General features: G+C 35.1%; 2 protein-coding genes across 3 annotated transcripts; one reads left to right on the top strand and one right to left on the bottom strand.

Moving 5' to 3' along the window:
* The first annotated feature begins 739 nt into the window (after nt 1-739).
* Nucleotides 740-8,629, top strand: LOC140974507 (transcriptional elongation regulator MINIYO-like). 2 transcript variants are annotated; one of them, XM_073437995.1, is made up of 10 exons: nt 740-1,199; nt 1,434-2,322; nt 3,025-3,119; nt 3,217-3,401; nt 3,939-4,044; nt 4,131-4,388; nt 4,490-4,678; nt 4,807-7,020; nt 7,615-7,821; nt 8,175-8,629. In XM_073437995.1, the coding sequence occupies exons 1-10, from the start codon at nt 1,005-1,007 to the stop codon at nt 8,349-8,351; spliced, it is 4,515 nt and encodes a 1,504-aa protein (XP_073294096.1). In that variant the 5' UTR covers nt 740-1,004; the 3' UTR covers nt 8,352-8,629. The 2 variants fall into 2 exon arrangements, with proteins under 2 accessions (XP_073294096.1, XP_073294095.1); XM_073437994.1 differs by having other exon boundaries at nt 2,992-3,119.
* Nucleotides 8,630-8,754: 125 nt separating this feature from the next.
* Nucleotides 8,755-19,201, bottom strand: LOC140974508 (sulfite oxidase). The gene is made up of 12 exons (XM_073437996.1): nt 19,042-19,201; nt 18,850-18,965; nt 18,695-18,757; nt 18,555-18,591; nt 18,256-18,337; nt 10,348-10,466; nt 10,156-10,251; nt 9,829-9,939; nt 9,652-9,753; nt 9,411-9,458; nt 9,092-9,307; nt 8,755-8,990 (listed from the first exon to the last, which is right to left on the bottom strand). Exons 1-12 carry the CDS (start codon nt 19,114-19,116, stop codon nt 8,874-8,876), a joined length of 1,182 nt encoding a protein of 393 aa, XP_073294097.1. The 5' UTR covers nt 19,117-19,201; the 3' UTR covers nt 8,755-8,873.
* Nucleotides 19,202-27,705: the final 8,504 nt, after the last annotated feature.

Genomic DNA, 27,705 nt, shown 5'->3' with positions numbered 1-27,705 from the left:
ATCTGTATGAATGGATATCTTCATACATTTGCCAATGAGACACATCGTTTACATCACAGATGCTAGTCTCAAACTCAAGTATTTTAGGCGACTGATTCGATTAAGAATCTCTTTAGAATATACGATAGAGTTCCTAATGAATTTCATGATTTTACGTTGAGAGGCAGACCTCATGATACCTATTGTATATTCAAATATTTTATCCATTCACCTTGCATGGATATACAGATAAAACATAATGTCATAATTGAATAAAATTGTAAAATATTATTAAAATAAAGATTTTTTTTTTCACATTAGAGTCAATATATATAGATACACACACAAACTCATAATTTTCTCGATTAAGAAAAAAGCGGAGTCATGGCATCTATCGCGAAGACTGTCGGTCTAGTTTCAATATCATTTTATGGAACCATTACGATATAGGTTTTTAAAAATAAGAAAATTAGTGAATTTTTGGGGAAAAAATTATAAATTGCAGTAAAAATGAAAGATAGAGAGCATGGAATCTTAAAAAATTACTACATCAGAACATAACTTTTTTATAATACTAGCGCCGTGAGAAAAATATATATGATAATTAAGAATTACACCATGCAAACTAATCGACTGTAATTGGATTTTATATTAAGATTTCCAAAAAAGAGACAGTTGTGCCCATTGCTGAAAATACCACTTTCGGCCCATCACTTTATAAAAATTGTTGGGCCCATTTCTTTAAGTATCTCTCTCCTACCACACTATCATTTCTACCACATGCGAACCGCACCCGTCTGCAGCATCGGCGGAACAATTAGGGATTGACGTTGAATCGGACGTGATAGCTGTGTTCCGGCGAACCATCGATTGGGATTACCTCGGATGCTCATCACCTGACTTGGATAACAAATTTCTCAAGCAAACATTCAACCGCTTCTTGTCGGGCAATGGCTGCCGCATAATCTCTTTGCGTCGCAAGTTGCTTCGCGACTTAAATTTAACTAACAGTGAAGAAAGGGGAAATGGAAGGAACCGAAAACCGAAAATCCAAAATATTAGGAGCAACCCCACTCCACGTTAGTGAAGAAGGCGCCGCTCTGCTGGTCGGTGCCATTGTTGAAAAGGGCTTCCAAGACAACCAGCAAACAAGACCATCTTCCAACCCTCGGCCCAGTGTTCTGTCTTTTCCGGTGGCCCGTCACCGCTCTCACGGCCCGGTATGCCCGCCTTTCTGTTCCTAACTCCTTTACTGCTACTATATCTTTTCCGTTTATGTCATTGGTCACGAGTCATCACCGAACAAGTTATTCTTGAGCCGTGGGTGCTGGAATATGCGTTGTGAACTTCTAACCGGGGATAATTTATCTTTGTGTTTTCATTGTTAAACACAGTGTTTGTTTCAACGTTTTACCTGTAAACAAAGTCATTAATTTGGCATATGTTTCTAACAGCATTGGGCTCCAAAAGTTGGGAACTTTAAGGTTAACAATGATGATGGTGATTTTTGTTTGGACGGTGAGGAAGATTTTAATTTGAACGACCTGGCTGCTGATTTGGCCAATCCAATACAAAGAAAGGAAAAGAGAAGTTTAGATTTTAGACGGTGGCAGGGTATTCTGAAAGATGATGGCAGCTTTCTGCGTGGAAAAGAAAGTAATTTGAATCCTTTGAGAGTTAGCAGTAAAGTGAATGAAATATCTTGTCACAACATAGGGGCACAAATTTATGATATGGAGGAAAAACTATGCCATACTTCTTACAATAATTGTGAAGGAGAGCAGTTTACTGCAAATGACATGTCTCCATCTCTCTTGAATGACACACCCGAGAATATTAAATATCCATTACAGATGGCTACTGATGATAAATTCCTAGATGCAACGCAGATTGATGGGAGCAGTCTTGAGAGTCATATTGATGCAGAGAATCGTGCTCGGTTGTTAAAGATGTCTGCTGATGAGATTGCGGAGGCACAAGCTGAAATAATGGCAAAGTTGAGTCCAGATTTGATAAAATCCCTTAAAAGAAGGAGCCAAGAGAGAGAAAAAAAACTAAAGTTTTCTTTGTCAGACACAGCCACGGGCGGTGAAGCTGTTAGTGGTCAACAAGCGGAAAACTCGTCTAACTCATCTGTAAACTTTGGTTGCAGTAATTCTCATAAGCCCGAGAAAGAAATTCCTGGAGACAAACCTAGTTCCAAAGAAAATAAAGTTATCCAGGATATGGATAAAAAAAATCATTGCTTGTGGAATGCTTGGAGTAAGAGAGTGGAGCGTGTCAAGAATTTGAGATTTTCCTTGGATGGGAATATTATGGGCAGTAATATCACTGATGACACTGGTAAGCCGTAAGCCTGCAAAACAAAACTTAACCCAGCTTTTTGGTCGTTATAATGTGAATAAGTTTTTGCATATTATGGTCGATCCCTGAGTTTATCTCTGTTTATGAATAATTGAGTTTATGTATTGCCACTGTAAAAATAACATTTTTTGGCATTGCAGAATTCTCTTCCATCTCTAGATTTGTATCAATGAAACACTTTGCATTACATGGCCTAGAAAATTCAAAGATGGATCATATGAACAACCAACTGCTAAATAAATACAACGTGGATTTTGTTAAATTACTCACATAATTTTCTTGTTTATTCCGTACTGTATATTAGAATTAATTGTTAGCGTCGCATCCTTAAGTTAGAAGCACAAGGTACCTATGGTCATAGGTAACAAAGTTCTGTAAAATCAGCATTCTTAAATGAGAATAACAGGTGCTTGTTGAAGTTGGTAGGTCAAGTGAGATTTGAGATCTGACAGTGTGATGATGATGACGACAACATGTGTGGAACACTTTAATTGAAGTCTTTTTCAAAATTTCCTATTCAAACTCCCTTTGTATGACGAAGTCCCTCCCAGCCCCTCCAACTTTATGCAATTAGATATGATGGATCACTAAATTTAGATTAGTTTTTTTATTTATTTTTTGTGATGGTTACAATTTATCTTATCATAGGTAATACATTGTCTCAAAATGGATACAGTGCAGATACAGTCTCTGAGCGTGATTTCCTTCGAACTGAAGGTGACCCCGGTGCTGCTGGCTACACTATAATGGAAGCAGTTGTTCTAACGAGAAGCGTGGTTAGCAAAATCTAACCTTGGCACCTCACTTTTGCTTACTTTTTCAAGAACACCCATTACATGGTATATTGTCATGTTTTTCATGCACATATTTCAGGTCTCTGGGCAACGCACTTTGGCTTTACATTTGATTGCAGCTGTTCTTGATCGGGCAATTTGCTGCCTCTGTCAGAATAAATTTAGTTTTACTTCTGACTCAGCTGGTACTCACGCTTTGGATGACTGGGAGGCTATCTGGGCTTTTGCTCTTGGTCCTGGACCAGAGCTTGCTTTATCTCTAAGGTAGACCTTCACTGCATCATTCGCTTATGATTATTTATAGTAACTTAATTTCTTCCATTTAATCAGCATGTAGTGAGCTATTGGCTTTTTTTTTGGTGTGTGGTTCATTTGAAAGCATGCAGTTTAATTCTTTCACTGAACTGATTTTATCAGCTCAAGCTTCAAGTGGATGACTTTGTAACACTTAATCCTATAGTTAGGTATCTGCAACTGCACTGATCTTGGTTTAATGGGGATGAGCCACCTTTTTCACAAGCGTGTCATCTTTATAATTGTTTTCAGATTTGGCCTTGCTTCAGTTTCTAAAAGAGCGAGTTCATTCCATTATTATGAAATTTTTTATTTCAAGCATAACTCATAATTTTGATAATGACCTCCTAAGTTGTATTTTGTGTTGGAATTGTGATATTTAGAAATAGGCGAACGTTCATGCGTCTCTGTCGCTGTCTAAATGTTAATTTCCTCTTTCTTTCATTTTTTTATGATAATATGGTTGATTTTTTTACATGATGCTTTCTGATGCATGCCGCTTTGTAGAATGTCTCTCGATGATAATCACAACTCGGTAATCCTTGCTTGTGCCAAAGCAATTCAGTGTGCACTGAGCTATGACATGAACGAAATCATATTTGATATCTCAGAGGTGGAGTTACATTTCTGGAAAAGTGGATTTCCATCCCTGTATTTTAAGTTTATCTTCATAAATTGATGACGTCCATTTTATTTCAGAACGCTTCAACTCATTCAAAATATGTTTTTACCGCTCCTGTATTGAGAAGTAGGCCAGATATTAATTCTGGGTTTCTTCGTGGTGGCTTTTGGAAGTATAGTGCCAAGCCTTCTAATATTGATTTTATTGGTGAAGAATTGGGTGATGAACCCGGAGATGAGCGCACTATTCAGGATGATCTGGTTGTTGCGAGGCAAGATATTGCTGCAGGTCTAATTAGGATGGGAATTCTTCCAAGGATTTGCTATCTAATGGAGGTAAACTTTTAAGTTTTGACTTCCCATCGAATGGTTTTGTTGTGCGAAATGAGTAATGATAAGTACATGCTTAAAAATGAATTATCACTTTATGATGCCAGACAGATCCTTCTGCCCCATTGGAAGAATGCTTAATTTCTATATTGATTGCAATAGCAAGACACTCCCCAACATGTGCTGCTGCGGTAATGAACTGTGAAAAGCTTGTTCAGACAGTTGCCAACAGATTTACCCTTAAAGAACACATGGAAATTAACCCTTGCAAGATAAAAAGTGTTAAGCTTATCAAGGTTCGAACTGCCTCTTTAATGTTTTAAACTTATTTTCTTCTTCTCGATGAGTTATATATCTTGTGTTTATTTTTTCTATACTTGATCGAACAAAAACCCTTTCTTATTCCTCCCTTGTTGCTTTGAAGGTATTGGCTTGTTCGGAGAAGAAGAGTTGCTCAACATTTATAAAGAATGGAATTTTTCGCCAGATGACTTGGCACTTGTACAGAAATCCATGTTCTCTTGACCAATTGATTAAATCTGGCAAAGAGGCCAGCAAATATTTATCAGCTTTGCTGGTTGAACAGTGGCGTTTTTGGAAGGTTTGCATTAGATATGGATATTGTATTTCTGACTTTTCCGACCTATTAGCTTCAGTATGCATATGGTTGCGTGTACCTAATGTTGAACTACTAATTGAAAATGATGTGATGAGTGAATTTTTTTCCATCACAAAGGAAATATACCTTCTTCTTGATGTTTTAGCCGGTAGACTTCCAAATTTCTACTCTGTCATGCATGAAACATTGGAGAATAGTACTCAAGATACAGAGTCTTTTTCTTGGAGTCACATTGGCCCCATCACTGATCATGCCCTTGAGTGGATACGTGTGAAAACCATTCCTTATGTATCCAAATTCTTTGGGCTCCAAGCTAAAGATGGAGGTTACCGTAGTTTGCAGGATCCAGAAGTAAATTCCTTGTTACAGGTCATTTCTTCTGTTTTGAGTATGCTTTCAAGTGTGCTCAAAGCTGTGATCCCAGTGGATACTACCGGTTTGTCAAATGGAAATTTACCATGGATTCCAGACTTTGTCCCGAAGATTGGGCTTGAAATTATCAGAAATGGATACATGGGTTTTTTTGGCGAAAGTAATATAAATGATTCTGTTTTGGAGAAATTGTTTCATTTGAGACTCAAAAATAGACAAGAGATAGCAATATATTCTACATGTTGCCTTCAAGGATTGATCCAAGTAGTCGCTTCTATTGATAAACTGATCCAGCATGCAAACCTTAAAAGTCATGCACTATCTAAGTATTCGATTCTGTCAAGGGACGATAAAGTTCTTGCTGAGGGGATACTCAAGTCATCTATGGTTGAAGTGAGAGATACGCTAACAACTTTGATGACATTAATCAATAATGAATGTCAAAGTATGCATCATATCGAGGTATTTGGCAGAGGTGGCCCTGCTCCTGGAGTGGGTGTGGGCTGGGGTGCTTCTGGTGGAGGATATTGGTCCCTGAAAACTCTTTTGGTTCAGCAAGATACAAGATTGCTCACTCACTTACTTGAAGTTTCCGAAATTTCTACCGCAAGAGATTCATTAGATGCTGATGAGATGGGTTGTTTAACACAAAGGATAAATTGTGCCCTTGCAGCTGGTTTGATTGTGGGTCCAGTGAATAGCTCTGTTTTTTATAAGCTACTCAATTTCATGTTCCAAGTTCCTGTTCTAAAGCATCTAGATTTCAGTATCCGCCAGTTTCTGTGTCTTAGAAAAGGATTTAAGCCCTTGGGGTGGAATTATGAAGAACAGGATTACCTTTTATTTGCTAATGTTTTGGCTGCTCACTTCAAAAACAGGTGGCTCGGTGTAAAGAACAAATTAAAAGCCAAGAAAGAAACCAATCATTTTAGCCACAAAACAAAGAAAGGCGGTCACTGTTTGGAGACCATTCATGAAGATGTTGATCTACCAAACATGATCATTCAAGAGTCAACTTCCTTGATAATGGAGTGGGCTTACCAGAGATTGCATCTTCCAGCACATTGGTTTCTCAGTGCAATATCCACCTTTAATCTTGAGAAAAATACAAGTCCTAATGCATCTTCCAACTCAATTGAAGTTACCAAAGGTGGACTCTTTTTTCTTCTATGTATTGAAGCAATCCCTACTTTCAGTACCTCCGAGGCCTTCTCCCCTGTTAAATCCGTCCCAGTTGTTTGGAAACTGCACGCATTGTCTGTAGTGTTACTTTTTGGAATGAATGTTCTTGAAGATGAAAAGAGCAGGGATATTTATGAAAGTTTGCAGAAAGTCTATGGTGAAATCCTTGATGAGAAATTTGTTTCTAATTTGAGTGATAACTTGGTTGTGAATCCCCTTAAATTTGAGTCAGATATACATGAGAATTACTCTACTTTTATTGAAACTTTGGTAGGGCAGTTTGCTGCTGAATCTTATGGTGACATCATATTTGGGCGACAAGTTGCGATATATTTAAATCGATCTGTTGAAACTTCTGTAAGACATACCACTTGGAACGCGTTGTCTAATGCTCGTGTTCTTGAACTTTTACCTCCTCTGGACCAATGCTTAACAAAGTATGAGAGCTATCTTGAACCAGTTGAGGTATTACCTGCAAACTCCTTTGTTCTATCTATTATATTATAAGAATGTTATATTAAATCAGAGGCAGCATGCAAAAAATCAGAGACAGTATGGAATTCGTTAAAGCTTCTGATAGTTACCATTTCCTAAGGTTTTCAGTAATCATTTGAATATCAAGATTGGATATTGTTGGATTTGTATGACCGTTAGTGGAAACTAGTAATATTTTTATTCATTGTTTTTCAAGAATTGTTAATCTTTTCTCCTTAAGTGAGGCTTGAAAGTATTTTAAATTCATTCTACAAAGCACATCCAACATTTCCTATCAGAGATTTGTTTAGACAAGGACACCTTGCCTGCCATTAAAAGTTGAATTAATATTCAAAGGGCTGGCGTTGAAAGGAGTCCTGAAAGTTTCTGTTGATTATTGATTTTCCAAATAAAGCTTCATGAGTTGCTTGTGAAGGAGAGAGACGTTACAAAGTTAAATTGCATTTGTCTGTCAGCCATAGTCACAGTTGTTTAAACCAGTTGTGGATTTTGTTCCTGCTTCGAGTCGTCGTTTGAGGATTGTTTCTCATACAAATAGAACTCATCCAGTTAACTTGTATGCAGGATGATGAGAGGATTTTGGAGGCTTATGTAAAATCATGGGTCTCTGGTGCTCTCGACAAAGCAGCAACCCGGAATTCAGCGGCATTTTCGCTGGTTCTGCACCATCTTTCATGTTTCATTTTTCAGCTTTCTGGTCATATGCTCTCGTTGCGCAATAAGCTTGTAAAATTTCTGTTGCGAGATTATTCTCGCAAACAGCAACATGAGGTATGGTAGCTGTTTTGGCAACTAATGGAACTTTACACTTCTGATCTAATTTCCAATTCTGTATGCCTGCATCACGGCTGTCCACATCGTATGTTAATTTGTTAGTTTTTTTTTTATCAGTGCCATATTTTAAACAGGATTCATATGAATCCTTTGCTGTTACGGGAGCAGTTTCAATGTACCCCCTAACCATGTGTGGTGGTATTATAATTTCTGTCTTTTGTTTGATTGAATCACTGCACTAAGTTACTTATGTTTTAGGCTGATAATGTAACGAGGAAAGAAGGCACCGTCACCTTCCCCATGGGTTATTAACTTACTACGTGATTTTATCTGTTTCATTTTGTTGACAGGGCATGCTGGTGAAATTAATTCAGTACAAGAAACATGCCATGACCATGTCAGATTTAGACTCACCCCTTAGTATCTCTGGGATAGAGAAAAGACTGCAGCTACTGAAAGAAATTTGTCAAGGAGCTTCCTCGCTTATGGTCGTAGTAGAAAAGCTCGAGTCCTGCCTGCTCCGTTAGGGAATTCCGGGCACTCATTTCTCCTTTTTTGTACAGTATAGTTTTATTTTTGTGAAAGTTTTCGTGTATTTTAAAATTTAGAGATTACAAATTAAGGTTACTCGAGGGTCTGAAGTACAAAGTTTTGGGGATTGCTTCTAGGTGGATTTTAAGAATGCATGTGTATATACTTCATCTTCTTTTGCACCATATGTGAATCTTCATAGAAGTTGCCGACAATTTTGCGTTCGGGTCTATGTGAATTGGTGTTGATAGATAGATATTCCTGGTTGCAGTAAGTCAAGGAATTTGCGACCGTTGTATTAGACATCTTTGAATTGGTGATTAATAACGTGTTTTGTTTATGCGCAAGTTGTCGCCCATGGCAATTGTTGCCCACGTAATTGAAACTTGCACATGAAAATATAAACTTTGAATCCACTAAAAAACTTACTTTGATAAATACAGTTCGCGCAAATTGAAAAAATTCGAACAGAAAATACCAGAAAGAAATTATAAGAGGCAAGTTATCATTTAATTGGCCTACAGATTTGAGTGACCAATTCGAACGTTAATCCGATGCCATGAGGTGTTCAGTATCCCTCTCAAGTTCCAAATCACTGCAACATTTTCAGGTTGCACATTTGCTGCTGAATCCACCTGAACACAGCAGCATGCATATATGTTGGATGTACACAAACTCACTAATCAAATGAAACCTTTTATAAATACAAAGGATTTAGAGATGATTTGTAACATACTGCTTTTGCAACTATCTCGGTTCCCTGAGAGATTTCAGCCTCAGCCTCAAAAAGCACCCACGCCCATTTGTCGTTGTTTGCATCATCAGAAACGTATGGAACACCAGGTTTCTGGAATTTTAAGGCTTCAAACCAGGTTTGGCCACCATCTACAGATACATCGATCCTCTCTATGCCACGACCACCTCCAGAAGCTGCATAACCCTTGATCTTTATCTGACAATTGATGCACATTATTTCTAACAATTAGCAACCAAGATTCAAATTTTAACCACACAATACCATAGATATCTTTGATATATCGAAATACCATACTGACCTTTCCAACCTTTACCATTTGCACGTCCTCCAGAGAACATATTGCACACTGCAAGCAACACATAATTGAACTTACAGGGAAATCATGGAGTTCAATGCAACAATAGGATGACGAGTTTGTACGTGATGATAATTTGTAGCATTAACCAAGACTTCTGCAATTCATCCTGGCTAAAAGCTCTAGTCCAATAATCAATAACCATTGAAAGTGGTTACAGGATTCAGGTCAACTGGAGTGATACCTGAACAGGAAAGTCCATTTGAGGCCGCCTTGTAGACCAGTTGATATTATCCCAATCCACCGAAGGTGGAAACATTTTGTAATCTCTTTGCACAAAGAATCCCTGTACAGTACCACGATACGCTTCAAAACATAAAGGTGAGATTATTCATCAGAAAGAAAAAAGAGAGAATCTGACCTGGCATTCCACTGCAGCAATGTTGATGCAATCCAGCCATTTGACAGAGCGAGCACCAATGACACCAGGGACAATAACACGCAATGGATACCCATGATCCCTGTTAAGAGCCTAACATAGAGAAATTATAACATACAGGTTAGATAGAAAAATAAATTATTTGATTAGTGACCTATACACACTATGCAACAATAATTAAACTTCTAAATGATAAAATATTTGGATAACAAAAGCGAGTGATAAAACTTAGTGAACAGCATGATAAACTGTGCTCGTTCTTTAAGGGCAATGAGATGGCTGACGAAGTAACCAAATATAGAATAGGACCTCTCCATTCATATCATAAGCTAGTAAAACATCAGCTTCAGGGTTTGTGGCTTGAGTTAATGGAATTGATGCCTTATAAGGACCTCCATTCTCTTCCTGTATGAAAGTATAGGTCCACATTAACACTCTCTTCGTGCTGATTCATTTCAGTTGACATTCTCCCACGAAGATTTATAGAATGCATAATAATACCTTACACTTGTCAATGCTTACAAATTCTACATGTTTTCCTCCAAATGGCGTAACATGAGAGTTCTTAGGAATTCCAATAAGTTCAAGCACATCTGCTAATTTGGCCCCACTCCAAACAGCTGCATTGAACAATATTTAACACATTAAATTAAGGGAAATGAAATGAAGATCTGTTTATGTTAAACAAATGATGTCTAAGGAAGGCATCAATTCTCGAAAACAGTAACTAAAAGTAGTAGGATGGATTAAAGGGAAACAATTGGCTTCCCAAGACTTAGGTCTCCAGTTTGCGCTACATGTGCATGAGTGGTAATAATAATAAGAAATAAAAAAGAAATTCTTTCTGAATCAGCTAACATTGAAACAGGCCTGGAAGATTTGTGCCTTAAAGATACTGAGTAGCCCATTATATATCGTGTATTCTAGAAGGAATAGAAAATAAAAGAGGGAATATAGTGGGAGAGTGAATGTTCAGTTTCTAATGGGAAGTTACTAGCTTGGCTGGGGAAGATATTGTGAAATATTGTACAGAGTATTCAACTCTTGGGTTTTAGTGAATTATACGCACGTATATTCTAGTAAATTACATTAAATCCTTTGTTCTTTTCCATTGTTGTACATTAAATATTCCATTTAAATATTCTATGGTTGTAACAATTGGTCCGACCTTCCAGATTCCGAAAGGCCGAGAGTGAGTTAAGGCAACCACGCGTTCTGAAGCAAAAGTTGAAGCACTGGAAAAAATAGTTAACAAGAAGCAGGAAAACCTGGGTTCACTCAACAAAACAATCAATGAGTGAGATGACCAAGATGAAGAGTATGGTGGAGCAGTTGGTAAAAAAAAATGGATAACCAGCGCTATTCACAACAAAGAGGATGACATAGATGAAGTTCATGACTCGATGCATTTCGTCGACGAGGCAAAGTTTTCAAATCAGACAAATATGCGGAGAATGAGGAGGTTCGACACTTTATTAAGAGGATAGAACCACCAAGTTTTGATGGCACTGACCCATTAGGGTGGTTGGGCAAGGCAGAGCAACGTTTTGAAATTCGTGGCACTACTCCCAGAAATAAGGTTAAAACTGCTTACATTTGTATGAAAGGATGTTGGTCAATTGGTTCAGGTGGATGAAGATGAAAAATTCCAACCTCGCGTGGGAAAGATTTGCAAAGGAGCTTTTAAAGAAAAGCGGCTAACCCATTTGAACAGTTAGCTTCTTTAAAACTAAATCAGCAGCCAGTGGGAACCTATGTCGAACAATTTGAGGTGATCTTATCCCAAATCGGCCTGAAGATCAAGGTTTGAGTTACTTCCTCAGTGGTTTGCACAATGATATAAGACGACTGGTCAGAACCATGGGCCTAGAACTGTAATTTGGGCCATGGATCTTGCCGAAAAGGAACTTTATGGGGATAACTTGGACCACAACAACAATTATACTGCAGTGGGCCACAAATTAGAACACAGATTGGGCTATTCTACTGGTTGGGCTAACAAAGCCCAATTTATGGACAAAGACATACATTGCAATGCAGGCTTGGAAAGCAACACTAATCGCAGAATTCCATGTTACTCGCATGCTGGAAACTCGCGACAATCAACCATGGTAGGAGTTAATTCTAAGTTTGAGAAAAGCATAGCTAGGAGTGGGCGAAACGAAAACCACGGGAAGGACATATTTATTCTCATCAAGAGTATATGCACAGGAAGGAGAATGGATTGTGTTTTAAGCGCGGAGAACACCCTACAATCGGTTGCACAGGTGCATCTACAAGTCAATGAGAGTGACCATAATGGCAGAGGACGAGGAAGAAGGTAACGAATTTGAGCCACATGGGTCGATAAGTACTGAGTTGGAGGATCAATCGGGATCGCATGCCGCTGAATGCACCATCCTGCAATTGCCGTTGTATTCTGTGGGTGGAATTTCTCCACCCCATACCATGAAATTAAAAGGTAAATTGCTTAATGCTGAAATTATAGTGATGATCGATAGTGGTGCAAGTCATAACTTCATTTCAAAAGGGCTGGTCAAAGAGTTAGGCCTGGAGGTGGATGACGGGGTGCATTTTGGAGTGTATTTGAGTGATGGATGCAGAATTTCTTGTAAAGGGATTTGTAGGTCTCTTAAAGTGAATCTGGATGTGTGTCAATTAATCATTGATGGTTATTTGTTTGAACTTGGGGGTGTCGATCTTATTCTTGGGATTGATTGGTTACACACTTAGGATAAGTCTGACTGGATTGGGGTCGAATGCAAATGAGTTTTCAGCAACAATATAAGGAAGCGGTGTTATATGGGGATCCTACATGGAACCATTCTCTGGTTTCTTACGTACACTCACAAAGACAATTGATGTAAAGTTTTGTAAGGCAGTTTGGGCTAGGTGTGAGTCATCGGAGGGTGTAGAATACAAGAGCAGTGGATTGGCAATACAAAATGAATTGAGAGAACTTTTGGGAAATTTTGAAAATGTGTTCGAGAGTTCCCCTACCGCCAATCAGAAGTAAAGATCACGCAAATTCATCTTAAAAAAGGGAAGGGACCAGTTAATGTAAGGCCATATCGATACGCTGATAGTCAGAAAGAAGATATGGAACGGTTGATAAATGAGATGCTATTGGCGGGAGTGATACAAAGCATTGACAACTCGTTTTCTAGTCCAATCATTTCGGTTAAAAAAAGGATGGAAGTTGGCGTTTTTGTGTGCATTAGAGGGCTCTTAACGAAGTTACTGTCGTGGAAAAATATCCCATTCTGGTGATAGGTGAACTACTTGATGAATTACATGGGGCTTGTTTTTTCTCCAAGCTGGATCTTAAATATTGGTACCATCGAATTCGAGTCAAACATGAGGATATTCCTAAAACGGCTTTTAGGACTCACAGGGGGCATTACGAATTTCTCGTTATGCCTTTTGGACTTAAGAATGCCCCGGACACTTTCCAATCTGCGATGAAATGAATGAGGCATTCCGACCATATCTCAGAAAATTTGTTTTGGTATTCTTTAATGATATTTTGATATATGGTACAACATGGGCAGACTATTTATTACACTTGCATATTGTTCTAGATATTTTGAAAAAGGACCAGTGGGTTTTGAACAAGAAGAAATGCCAATTTGGATTATCAGAGGTTGAATATTTAGGCCATATTATACCAGCCCAAGGAGTGGCAGCAGATCCAAAGAAAATTGCAAGTGTCAATTCCTGGCCCAGGCCTTAATCGACAAAAGGAGTGAGGGTTTTTTGGGTTTGACTGGGTAGTACAGGAAATTTATTAGGGATTATGGCAAAATAGCCAAACCCCTAACTGAATTATTTTTAAAAAATAGTTTTGCTTGGAATGCAGAGGCTCAAGAAGCGTTCAATGTGTTAAAGAATGCCCTTAGTTCAGCACCATTGTTGCAAATGCCAAATTTTAATGAAGAATTTGTAATTGAATGATATGCATCGGGAAAGGGTGTAGGAGCTGTGTTGCCACAAAAGGGACAGCCCATAGCATTTTACAGCAAGGTGTTGGGGGATAGGGCTTTGGCCAAGTCTACTTAAGAAAAAGAGTTGATGGCTTTGGTGTTAGCAATCCAACATCCATGTTGCATAGATACGGTTATGGTTATCGTATCGAATATGATATGGAAACGACGATACGGCAAATTTTGAAAATATAAGATACATATAGCTAGGATACGACAATCAATAAAATATATATAAATATTATATATACATAACAGAACTTTCTGAGAAGATGAGAGTTAGGCAAAGATGAGAGCTGGGCCGAGATGATGAAGAGACGATGAGAGCCGATCACTTCAGAGGAGTGAAAGACAATAAGAGCTGAGCATATACAGCGGTGGTGCTAATTTCAGCGCCTTCAGCTCCTGTTGCTCCTTCTTCAGCCGCCGGTTCAAGTCCGTTAGGGTCTCGCAGCACTTCTTCAGGAATTCGGAGGCTACAGCCTACATGAGAGCTGGGCAGAGAAGAGAGCCGAGCAGAGAAGAGGAGTGAAAGACGATGAGAAATTGTGTTAATTTCGTCATGTTGTTCAATAGTTCAACGAATAGAAATTTAGGCTTTAAAAGCCCAAAACCCAATCCATTTTTATTAATTATTTTTCAATTAGTCCTCATAAATTTCAATTTTTTTCAATTAATTAGGGTATCCGTGTTACATAAGGGGCAAGCAATGGTGCCACGGATGCCCTGAGAGTATGTTGAATTACAGAATATTTCTATGCCATTGTGGTTGGAGTTTGATAAGATTAAGGAAGTTGTGGACAACGATCCTATTTTGAATGCTATCAGCAAATGATTAGTGTGGCTGGAGCTGCCACATTTCCATATACACTAATCAATGGACAATTGTTGTACGAACAGCGCATTGTGCTTCCCAAGGGGTTATGTTGCATAGATAAAGATATGGGTATCATATCGAATACGATACGAATACGGTGGTACGACAAATTTTGAAAATATAAGACACGATACAACTAAGATACGACAATTATAAAAATATATATAAATATTATATATATATTTTTTAAATATGAATTTAGTATTAAAAATGAAAAATTGTCGAGATATATATAAATATATACAACGTACAACTTCAGATGAGTGACTTAAGAAGAGAAACGTATCCAGAAAGCATATATCCGCCATGTCCATGGAGCATACTAGTTGTGCCCAAGAAGTATCCGACAGGTCAAACCTTCAAAAAGTCGAATACATGAATTTTGCCGTTATCCGAATATCCGTGCTACATAGTCCAACATTGGAGGCCTTACTTGTTTGGCCAAAGGTTTACTGTTTTGACTGATCCTCGATCATTAAAAAGTCTGCTTCAACAACGAATAACTACACCAGACCAGTAACATTGGCTGTCTAAATTAATGGATAGAAGTTTAAATTAAGTATAGGTCTGGGGCAAGCTATGTTGCATAGATAAGGGTATGAGTATCGTATCGAATACGATACGAAACGGCGATACAAAATTTTTTGAAAATATAAGATATAATATGACTAAGAAACGACAATCATTAATACACACACACACACACACACACATATATACATATAACAAAACTTTCAGAGATGAGAGTTGGGCAGAGATGAAAGCCGACTGCCAAGCAGAGATTATGAAGAGATGATGAAAGCCGACTGCCAAGCAGAGATTATGAAGAGATGATGAGAGCCGAGCACTTCAGAGGAGTGAAAGACGATGAGAGCCGAGCATATACAGCGGTTGTACTATTTTCAGCGCCTTCAGCTCCTGTTGCTCCTTCTGCAGGCGCCGGTTCTCATCCATTAGGGTTACGCAGCACTTCTTCAAGAATTCGCAGGCTTACATGAGAGCCGAGCAGAGATGAGAGTTGGGCAGAGGTGAGAGCCAAGCAGAGATAATGGAGAGACGATGAGAGCCGAGCACTTCAGAGGGGTGAAAGACGATGAGAAATTGTGCTAATTTCGTCATGTCGTTCAGTAGTTCAACGATTAGAAATTTATGGCTTTAAAAGCCCAAAAACCAATTCATTTTTATTAATTATTTTCCAATTAGTCCTCATAAATTTCAAATTTTTTCAATTAATTATTGTATCAGTGCAACATAGGGGGCAAGCAATGGTGCCACGGATGCTCTGTCTAGAAAAGAAGAGTATGTTGAATTACAGAATATTTCTGTCATTGTGGTTGGAGTTTGATAAAATTAAGGAAGCTGTGGAAAATAATCCTATTTTGAATGCTATCAGCAAAAGATTAGTGTGCACGGAGCTGCCACATTTCAATATAAACTAATCAACGGACAATTGTTGTACAAACAGCGCATTGTGCTTCCCAAGGGCCAAGGAGTCACCTTGGGTAAGGAAAATCTTGGAAGAATTCATGCAACTCCAGCGGGAGGACACTCAGGTGCATTTAGAACTTATTGCAGAATCACTAACATATTTTTTGGCAGAGGATGCAACTTGATGTGTGTCACTTTGTTGCTGCATCTGCTGATGTCAAAAGAATAAATACCAGGCAACAAGACCAGCAGGTCTACTCCAGCCCTTGCCCATTCCGAATGATATATGGGAAGATATAGCAATGGAATTCATTACTGGCTTGCTTAAGTCAAAAGGTTTTGATGTCACAACGGTTGTGGTTGATCGGCTTTCAAAATACTCCCACTTTATCATGTTGAAGCATCCTTTCACAGCCAAGACAGTGGCTGAAGTTTTCCCAAAGATGTTAAATTGCATGGAATTCCTAAATCTATTGTCAGTGATCGAGACGACGAGACCCAATATTTACGAGTAATTTTTGGTCGGAATTTTTGGACTTCAGGAAACAAAGTTGAAGATAAGTTCTTCCTACCATCCTGAGAACGATGGACAATCAGAGGTGTTAAATAGATGCTTGGAAACCTATTTGCGATTTTTACTTCAGAACAGCCACGTGCTTGGGCAAATTGGATTCATTGGTCGGAGTTTTGGCATAATACAAGTTATCATTCGGCAGCTGGAATGATACCATTTGAAGTGGTTCATGGAAGGAAGCCTCCAACATTAATTCAATACCTTCCAGGCGAAACATTAGTAGCAGCAGTATCACAAGAGCTTGGAGACAGATGAAGTGTTACATCAGCTAAAATTTAATTTTCAGTGTGCCCAACAAAGGATGCTCAAGAATGCCAATACACAAAGACGAGATGTTTCGTTCCAAGTTGGGGACATGGTATATTTGAAGCTCCGGCTTCATCGACAACAATCAGTGTGCCAAAGGATCTATAAAAAATTAGCAGCTTGCTATTATGGGCCTTTCAAGATTATGCAGAAGGTGGAACCAGTTTCTTACAAGCTACAGCTGCCAAAAGAATCTCGCGTACATCATGTATTTCACGTGTCGTGTCTCAAGAATTTGGTGTTGTTTTTCGAGCTGGAAAAGGTAATGGATAGAAGAATCATGAGCTGTTCATCCGCCAGAGAAAGATTTGACGTTTTTTGAGCTGGAAAAGGTAATGGATAGAAGAATCAAGAAAATAGTGGATGAACAGCTCCAACAAGTGTTAATAAAATGGCTTGGGCGACCAGAGGAAGAGGCTCATGGGAAAGTATGACTGTCTTGTCTTCTCAATTTCCAGATTTCAGACTTGAGGCCAAGGCTGTAGTGGAGACTGGAAGTATTGATACAGGCCTGGAAGATTTGGGCCTTAAAGATACTGAGAAGCCCATTATATATCACATGTATTCTAGAAGGAATAGAAAATAAAAGAGGGAATATGGTGGGGGAGTTTGGGAACGGTTAGTCATTCTGTCTTTTGTTCAGTTTTTAATAGGAAGTTACCAGCTTGGCTAGGGAAGATATTGCGCAGAGTATTCAACTCTGGGTTTTTAGTGAATTATAAGCACAAATATTCTAGTAAATTACCTTAAATCCTTTGCTCTTTTCCATTGTTGTACAATAAATATTATGTGGTTGTAACAACATCCATAACCTTTAATATCATCAGCCAGAGAAACACTGCTGGTGAAATCACTTTCTACCGTAATCTTTGGAGTTGATAACAATTAACAAATGGCATGCTTCTTCAGTACCAAAACTATTCCACCAAAAAATTATCAGACATATGTTTCAAAAATATTAAATGAGAGCTTTTCATATTTAGACAGACATTTCTTTCTTGCTATATAGGCTATATTATGAAATTTCCTTTTCTTCTACATCCTCAATGAAACCCAATCAATCCTTGAACCTGGCGTCTAAATAATAGAATAATTGACAAATTAAAATATTGTTGTCTCTTCATGATCATTTACAAGTTAAAATATTATAAATATAGTGCTTTCTCAAATTTCTTCAAGCATAGAAGATAAAAAAAAACTGGTAACAGATGCAAAACTCTATCATATCAACATACACTAACCATTTCCTATGGCAGCAACATCCCACCCGACACCTTTCACCTTTCGAGTTTTGCTCATCGAGGTCCTCCTGTTACCAGCACACTGCGACAAGCAACACAGAAAGATAATATTTAGGGAAAAGTAGACGTAAAGTGAAGCAAAATAAATTTTAGACACTGAGAGATGGCACTTGCTTATTTCACCCAAATACATGGTTGTTAGAATATACTTGGTCAAGAGAGCTTTAGGAGTTAGGACCAGATAATATCCAGTAATTAAATCTAAAACAAACTTGAAACAGAAGGGAAACAAATAGCACCTGTAAAGTGGCAGTGATGGAATATTTTGGAAGCTTCCTGCCATTCGTAGAACATCAAAGGTGCGTATATCAAGCATTCATTAATTCCCAGACAAATTGGCAAGTGGTGACAACATGCTTTATGAAAATGATTCACTCACCAGATATCTTTCATGTAGAAATCTTTTGGAATTTCTATCAGACCAGTGACAGTAACACTATACCTGCTCCAAAAAAACAGATTCCGTAAAATAAATACACCTTTTTTTAAAAAACAATTGTAGTAAAAGAAATATAGTAATTGACCACTTCATACTTGTGTATGTCATCTACAATCGGAATTGGTCCATGGTTCCGCTTATAGAAGAACTCCACAGGTGTCACATAAGACGAAACTAAATCAAAACGTCGCGGCTCCGCATTGAAGGGTTCCTGAGCCAATTAAACGCAGACTGATCCTAACACAATCATCAATCAAATCAAAAAAGAAAAAAGGAAAAGGAAAAACCTTGGAATTAATGACAAGAGCAGGGTGGCGAGGAGGGTCGTTGGTATAATCAGAAGGCGCCCTCAGTCCCGGCATCTCTATCTCTCCCAAAATTACCACACGGTTTGCCTCCTAAATTGATTTGGATATTTAACCAAAAAGAGAGGGCACCAATAGTCGCCACACACATTTCTCACCCAATTGTGTTGATTTAAGGTATTATTTTGTGACAATTGCTAAAAAAAAAAAAAAAAAGTATCTAGACCGCAAATAAATAAATTTTTAAAAAAAAAAATTTGCTTAAATTTTAATTTAATTGAATTCTATATATTAAATATTGACATTATAATTTTTTTTTAAATAAAATTTTCCCGACATGAAAATTGTCACTTTTAATTTTTGGTCATTTATTTACGTCTGGTATATTTCCATTATTTAGATATTTGAGCTTATTTATAATTATCCATACCAAGCAAAGTAGAACCAATCTCATGCATGCATGCATGCTTCCAATAAACTATGATCGAACTCAAACAATTCAATGAAGGAAGGATATTCCTTGAATATTGTCAAAGTGATCGATGCTGTGGTATGATGAGATAAATGTGGATAAAGTATATATGTAAAAATAATGAAGATCGAATATATAGTTTGTAGATAAATGTATTAACATATATATTAATTATATAAGTAAGTATATATTGTTTGGTGGTGTTATGTAAATCACCAAGGATACCAATGACGTACAGAACAATTAGAACTATTTTTTGACTCTTTCCGGTGTATTTGAACCAAAATATCTAACCACCGAAAGAATATGTTCTCCACTAATTGGGAGGCATCTCTTCATAATAAGGGTTTGAAATTAATTTTTTGATCAAATTATCAAAGTACCGGCCTTCCATTAACTTTTTTTTGGTCTAACTCCTTATATGGATTTTTATCAGTGGCTATTGTACTTATCAAACTAATATAATATTAATAAAATTGTGAAAGTTTTTCTGGCATACTACGTTCATTCGAACAAAAGCGTCATTGTTTGTTGTTTATTAAATGTGTAATGGCTTACTGTAATAATTTGATTCAATGTTAATTAAATTGAGTTATGAAATTAAACATATCAATTGATTTATTAAAAACTTAATGAAATATTATTAAAAAAAAATCACGGTAATTGAACAAATAAGACAATAACACTAACGCAGACATAGTACGTACGTACGTAATATTTTTGTTATGGAATTTAATTAGTTATGTTAATGCTATTTATTTATTTATTTAAAATTTTATTTCCTGATAAATATTTTTCACGCCTTCAACTTTAAGAATGTGATTTTAACGATAAATACTTGAATTTTGAAGAGAGAACGAACTCAAACATACATAAGCATCATTAAATAATATGATTGCCACCATTGATTACATGCATGCACCTACCAAAATGCTACGTACGTACCATATATACATGCCACACTATATATATTACAAATCAGAGCAGCACAAAAAGCATCACACCAAACTAGAATAAAGTGTCATATATAGGAGTACCCAAAATAAGAACACCAGTAGAAATCAGAATCCTCATAACCAAACTCCCACGATGAGGCTGAAAAATAGAGTACATTCTGATTGATTCTCCACTAAAAACTCGGCCACGACTCCTTTTCATCCTTCGTGAATCCGCCCCAGCGCCTCAAATGTCTCTTTCTTTGAATTCGTCATCTCGTACTCACGGCCCATATGCATCACAGGGTCTGATATTGCAACTCCTGTCATGCATGTCTGTGAAATCGTTAATTGCATCGAAAATAATGTCATCTTCTTGACTCGGCAACTTCCTTTTTTTATTGATTAATCTCTTACTAGTGGTACTTATGGATGGTACAGGGTTTACAACAGACATGGACTTTCCCTGTGTGTCTTGTCGTTGAGCCACCAAACTTAACTTCCTTGTCTCTAGATAAAATAAGTATTATAGTTAGTAGGGCCGAATCCATAAAGAACGTGATATTTATTTCTTTCGAGGAAATACAATAAAAAGGGGATTTATTTTATTAGAAATAAATAAAATACTACAACTAATATGCATCACTGAATTCATGTATAGCAGTATAAAATTATATATCGAATTAAATTGTCATATTAATCAACATATAACTTTAATATAAGTAAATCATAAACCAACAAATACTTGAACAAAACAAGAATATTAAATTAAAGTACAAAATCTCACTGTCATAAAATTGAAAAAGTAAAATATACCTTGAATCAGAAATAAAAACTTAGCCTAGAGTTGTGAGGAAAAGATCAGAAATTCCTTGTGTTTGACGTTGAAGAGAGAAATAAACCTAATAATATTAGGAAGAGATTAGGTCTATCAATAAAAAAAACTAGAGTTTTTATATAATAAAACTCTATCAAATATTTTCTTATCTCAATAATAATTAATTAAATACCACAATTAGTACTCCTAAAATATGATATTATCATCATTATTTTCGAGCTCTATATTCAGTCACAAGGCAGCCACGAAGCAGTCACAATGCACGGCCACGCCTTGTTTCAAGACTTCTTCCGTTTTTGTTCTTCTTTCACAGTTTCATCTTCGCAACTTCAAATATGATAAAAATCACTTTTTTTAGCTCAACTTTGTTCCAATACCATAAAAATTCCTTAGCTTCTACAACAAAATAACACAAAAATATATCAATTAAAAATGTCGAAAATGAGAACAATAAGAAATTTGATAACTAAAATATGAACTATTACGATCTTATCAACCTTCTCAGCAGCTTCAACATCATGAGATAATTCATTCAAACCAACATCATGATCTAGTGCTACTTCGTTCATCATGTTAAGAACATCTTGCACAACGAAACTCTCATCATGTTCTCCGGTACCACGTACGATCATTTCCAAATATTTTGTACCAATCATTAATGTTGTAAGACCAAGATTCGTTTCTCATTGTACATGCAATGTTGTCAGCCTTGGTACACATTTAATAAATTCCATTTGTTTTTTCCCTCAATCTCTGCGCATAAATATGTATCTGGAGACAGTTATGCTCTGAATTTGTAAATTCTATTAATATAGATGTACCGTGTATAATTTAATTATTACGATAGAGTAAATTGTTTTTGTAAAATATTTGATCTCTATGATTGCATCCTTAACATCACATAATATTAAATGGAAAAAATAACTATGGGAACATAAATTATGCAATTTCTAATTACCTTAACGAAAGACTCTCATGCTTCAACTATTGCCTCAATCATGTTATCAGTGGAGCATATATTGCATCCTTAACATCACATAATATTAAATGTATGGGAACATAAATTATGCAAATTCTAATTATCTTAAAGAATGACTTGACATAGTCACCGACGTACCATGAGTCGTCTTCCATACGTGTATCTTTGAGTTAATATGTGGCTCTTATTCAATATTATATAGTTTGGCCAACACAACTAGCTAACTAAGCAATCATGTGTGTTGATCGACTCCAAATATATAGATATATCTTAACTATGGAGTTCCTAGAGACTTCTATGTTATACCACGCTTTTTATCAATATTATTTTTAAAAAATGAAAATATTTCTTGAGCTCATACTGGCATGAGATAATGGGAGGTTGCAGTCGATCAAGAAAATAATGAAGAAAATGATGGGAATAAGGAAAACAACATAAAGACAAAGGAGATGGAAATAACAAAAAAGAAAGAGATAAGTAATAAAATAATATGACATTCGATCTAATTATTATATCAGATTTCTTTCATAATTTGTCTATAAATATTGGTAATATGTGAATATTGCTACCTGAACTTTTATTGATCAACCGATTTTATTATTTCATTAAAGTTAATTGTTAGTTATTAATATAAATGATTTAATGATTTTTTGTTTTGTTTTAGAAAATAATCAAAATTTAAATTGGATCTTATGTCACTGACTTGGTCATTCTAAGTGCAAATGCGACCTTTGCTCTTTGACTTTGCCCTACGAATGCTAACAAATCAAACTTTAGTAGCACAAATTTGTGCAAGTGCATGTCTAAGTAAGAACACTCAAGAATTAAGCTTGGAAAAGCTTTAGAGAGAGAAATTATAATATTGCATAGAAACGTGGTGATTAACAAATGAAATCTCCACTATATTTATGCTAGTGGAGTTTTTTATTTAACAATGGAGATTTAGTTTTCAGAAAGTACTTCTACCATATACACTTATCTAGTTAGTTTCACTCTACGTACACTAATCTAGATGATTCTTTTATGTACAAGAGAAGTAAAGAAAAAATATATACAAGTGTTGAAAGGTGGAGAATGTTCTAGAACCGATCGAACCTCTATAGGACAATATACTTAGAAAATTTTAGAATGTGGGTAAAGGTGTCGGATCGTGACATTCTTCCCACCAATTCGACCGACTCCCTCGTCTCCTCAAATTGTTGGATAAGTCTTGGAATTTTCACAAGTCTTATTTGGTTTCCCATGTAGCTTCGGTTTGAGAAATCCCTTCCACTTGATCAAATATTTATTGTTAGCTAGGTTGCACCACTTCGACGCTCTATGTGTTTGGCAAGCACCTCGTCTACTTATTTATCTATCAATTATTTCTAGTTCAGGTTTACTCAATATTATCTAGTTTGGTGCACACAAGTAACTTAATTATCAAATGTGTTGACTCCAAATAGCTCTTAACTACGGAGTTCCTAGAGACTTCTATGTTATACCATTTTTTTTTAATCAATTTTATTATTTTTAAAAATAAAGATATTTCTTGCATTCAACTGACATGGGATAATGGGAAGTTGCAGTCAATCGACAGAAGAAAGACTATGATGAAAATGAGAGAAGCGATAAACAAAGANAAAAAAAAAAAAAAAAAAAAAAAAAAAAAAAAAAAAAAAAGAGATAAATAATAAAATAGTATGATATATTGATATTCAATCTTATTTTCAGATCAGATATGTTTTTCAAGTAGCTAGGGTTTCGGGAAATCCCTTCCACTTGATCAAGTATTTGGTGTTATGTTGCACCCCATGTTGACGCTTTATGCGTTTGGAAAATACCGTGTCTACTTATTTATCTATGAGTTTACTTCTAGTTCAGACTTATTCTATATATATTATCCACCTTGATACACAATTAGGTATACACAACTAATTGAGCAATCATATGTGTTTATTCCAAATAACTCTTCACTATGGAGTTTTTACATACTTCTATGGTATTCCACATATTTTTTGTTAATTTTTTTTTTAAAAGGATATATTTCTTGCACTTAAACTAGCATGTGATAATGGGAGGTTGCAGTTAATAGAAAAAAGAAAGGCAATGAAAAAAATGGCATTCAATCTTATTTTCATATTAGACATGTTTTATAATATGTATATAAATACCGATAATATACAAATATTGTTACCTGATCTTTTATTCATCAATTGATTTTATTATTTTATTAAAATATAAATTTTAGTTATTGGTATACATTATTTATGAATTTTTTTAAAAAAAAATCAAAATCGAAATTTGTTCTTATGTCATGGACTTAGTCATTATAAGTGCAAGTGCGGCTTTTATTCCTTGACTTAACCCCTGCGAGTGCTAGCAAATGAACCTTTAGTAGCACAATTGTGTGCAAGTGTCTAAGTAAAACACTCAGAAAGCTTGAAAAAACTTTATGTTAAGAAAGTAGAATATTGCATATATACAAACTTGGTGGTTAACAAATGAAATCTCCACCCTATTTATACTAGTAGAGTTCTACAATGAAAGACTGAGATATACTTTATCTAAAAATGAGGATTTATTATCCAGAAAGTTATATCATATACACTAGTATAAGTGATTCAACTCCACATTAATCTATATATTTATTTGATGTATAAGAGAAGTAAAGAAAAATCTACACAAGTGTAGAAAGGCGAGGAATGTTCTAGAACGGACTGAGCCTCTACAGGATACTATGCTTAGAAAATTATGGAATGCAGATGAAGGTGTCGGTTGTGACTATCTCCCCCGCTTATTCGTTGACGCCCAAATTGTTGTGGTAAGTTTTGGAATTTCCACAAGTCTTCTTTGGTTTTCCGTGTAGCTTCGGTTTCGAATAATTCCTTCCAATTGATCAAGTATTGGGTGGTCAATTGTGCCCCACGTCGATACTCTATGTGTTTGACAAGTACCTCATCTACTTATTTATACTAGAAATAATGCACGTGCGCTGCACGTGGGAAACATATGTTGAAGTAATTAGAATTTGAAATAAAATTAGTTAACTCAACAAAAGATAATGATAATAGTATTGTAAATTTTGACAATTCGTGTTAATTAGCATATGTAACTAATTTGGAAAAAAAACATATTTTTTTAATTTTAAAAAAAGATTTGGACTACTAAAATTTTTATCATATCTATTTTGTGATATTGTTTTCTTTTATTATTTGTCATATTCTCTCAATAATACATATATTTTATTATAATATTCAATTATTACGATCTTTTTTGACAATCAATGATATGCAATTTATTATTTACAATATTGTTTGATTATTATTCTCTTTCATGTAAATTGACAACAATTTATACCAGATGCTTTTACTTTACTAGTCACCTTTAATTTATTAGACACTTATATTTGATAACATATAAACTACACATTATTATTAGGGGTGAGAAAAATTTCGGTTAAACCGAATTAACCGACCGAATCGAGTCAATTCGAAAATTTGGTTCGGTTATTTCCGAAATTCGATTTTCAAATTAAAAAAATTCGGTTATATCGGTTAATTTGATTTGTCTACGGTTTTCAAAATTTTGAAATCGGCTAACCGAATTAACCGATATAATAAATACTATTATTTAATAAATTTTTATTATTTATCAATTTTAATATATTTTTTAATTTTAATTTTAAAATCAGTCCTAATTCTAAAGAAAATTTGTTATGTATATGATTTTATGTTTTTATGCATTTGTGTAGACTGTAGTGTTCAAAAAAATTACATATATAATTAAAGTTAAATCACAATTTTTTTAAAAACTAATCGGTTAATTCGGTCATCAACCAAATTAACCGATTTTAATGTTGTTCGGTTTTCATCGGTTATGAAAATTAATTCGATCGGTTCGGTTATTGCTAAATATTTCAGTTCGATCTGGTTATGACTAATTTGGTTCGGTCGGTAACAGAACCGACCGAATGCTCACCCCTAATTATTATAACAATCTATCTTCATATAAAAAGTACTGATGGGTTGATTTAATATTCATATTAACTCATAAGTATAATTATCACAATCAAATTACTAATGTCATATTGGTATTAGCTCCAGAAAAATAATATATTTAATTTTTCTAATTGTTTAAATATCTTAACGGGAACATTTGTGTACCCTTATCTTGAGAAAAATTCATTGCATTTATAAAGTTTGAACGATAAATATAACTTTATAGTGTACATTTAATTTGGAAACTGAATTCATTGTATGACAAATACTTCTTCCATTTTTATTTTTTGTGTAACCTAAAAGAGTTAATATTTTCTCTTTTATCTTCTCCAACTCACTGTAAAAAGTTATAAAAAAATATTTATATCTAGAAAAATATTTTTATCTATTGTTTTTCTTGTCTATATATTTTTTTATATGTAAATATATATTATACTTCATTGTCTTAATTGTCATATATCTTTACTATATAATTTGTGTTTATTGAAGATGAATAAGTTCATTTTGTAGTTTCTTATTACCTGGACTTATGTTAATATATTAATATGTGATATACACAGATATAAGAATTTTCAAATTCAATTTATTCACAATAATTTTTCATAACAAAGGCCAACTCAAAATAATAAAAATTAAGATTCATAATTATTTTAAATATGATATAAAAATAATATGTAAAAACTTTTTTTGACATTTTAGTTGCAAAATACAGTAATAAATGCATATAGGTGCTCTATTTCATTGTGGCAATTATAACTTTATTTAAATATTTTATTTCTCACTCAATGATCAAAATTTGTTTATTTCTTATTTTTATTTTCGACAAATCCAATATTTCATTTAAATTTTTTTGTTAATAATATTTACATGAGTTTTATTGTATATTTATCCAATTTGAAAGGGATAAATTATAATTCAATATATAATAATATTTGAAAACTCTAGAATGCTTCTATATTCAAAAATCGAGTATCATGTAAGGGATCAATTCAAAACTAAAAGTAGTTGCAACAAGTTTATTATAGCTTTACAATCGAATAATATAGGATCGAGCGTTTGTCGCTTTACCAAAAGCTATAACTGATGGTAACTATGCAAGTCAAAATTTTAAATCATACAACAGCTCAAGCGCCTACCCATCGTAGACAATTATTGTACCAAACAATCTATCTCATAATAATTGCACCAATTACAATCAATGAAAATCAAAATCGCGATATTGACTCTGATACCAATTGTAGGCTAAGTGTTTACTATTTTATCAAACTTATAGATTCTGGTAACAATGCAAATCAAATATTTTAAATAGTACAACATCTCAAGCACAACATTTTAATTACTCTAGCCAACATGATCAATTATTGTACCCAACAAATAAGTTTATGCAAATAACCTTTTATTATATCATATGAATTTATAAAACATTTGAGTAGAATATATAC

Source organism: Primulina huaijiensis, chromosome 3, assembly GCF_012295235.1.
Source record: "Primulina huaijiensis isolate GDHJ02 chromosome 3, ASM1229523v2, whole genome shotgun sequence".
NCBI lineage: Eukaryota > Viridiplantae > Streptophyta > Magnoliopsida > Lamiales > Gesneriaceae > Primulina > Primulina huaijiensis.
The sequence above is the reverse complement of the archived record's forward strand: the minus strand, read 5'-3'. Positions and strand labels throughout refer to the sequence as shown.

Coding starts and splice junctions, on each gene's coding strand:
- LOC140974508 (XM_073437996.1), bottom strand. CDS start 19,116: ATGCCGGGACTGAGGGCGCCTTCTGATTATACCAACGACCCTCCTCGC. Junction 10,252..10,347: donor TAAGCATTGACAAGTGTAAG/GTATTATTATGC, acceptor ACTTTCATACAG/GAAGAGAATGGAGGTCCTTA. Junction 9,459..9,651: donor AAATGGACTTTCCTGTTCAG/GTATCACTCCAG, acceptor TGTTGCTTGCAG/TGTGCAATATGTTCTCTGGA.
- LOC140974507 (XM_073437994.1), top strand. CDS start 1,005: ATGGAAGGAACCGAAAACCGAAAATCCAAAATATTAGGAGCAACCCCA. Junction 1,200..1,433: donor GTCACCGCTCTCACGGCCCG/GTATGCCCGCCT, acceptor TGTTTCTAACAG/CATTGGGCTCCAAAAGTTGG. Junction 2,323..2,991: donor TAATATCACTGATGACACTG/GTAAGCCGTAAG, acceptor ATCTTATCATAG/GTAATACATTGTCTCAAAAT.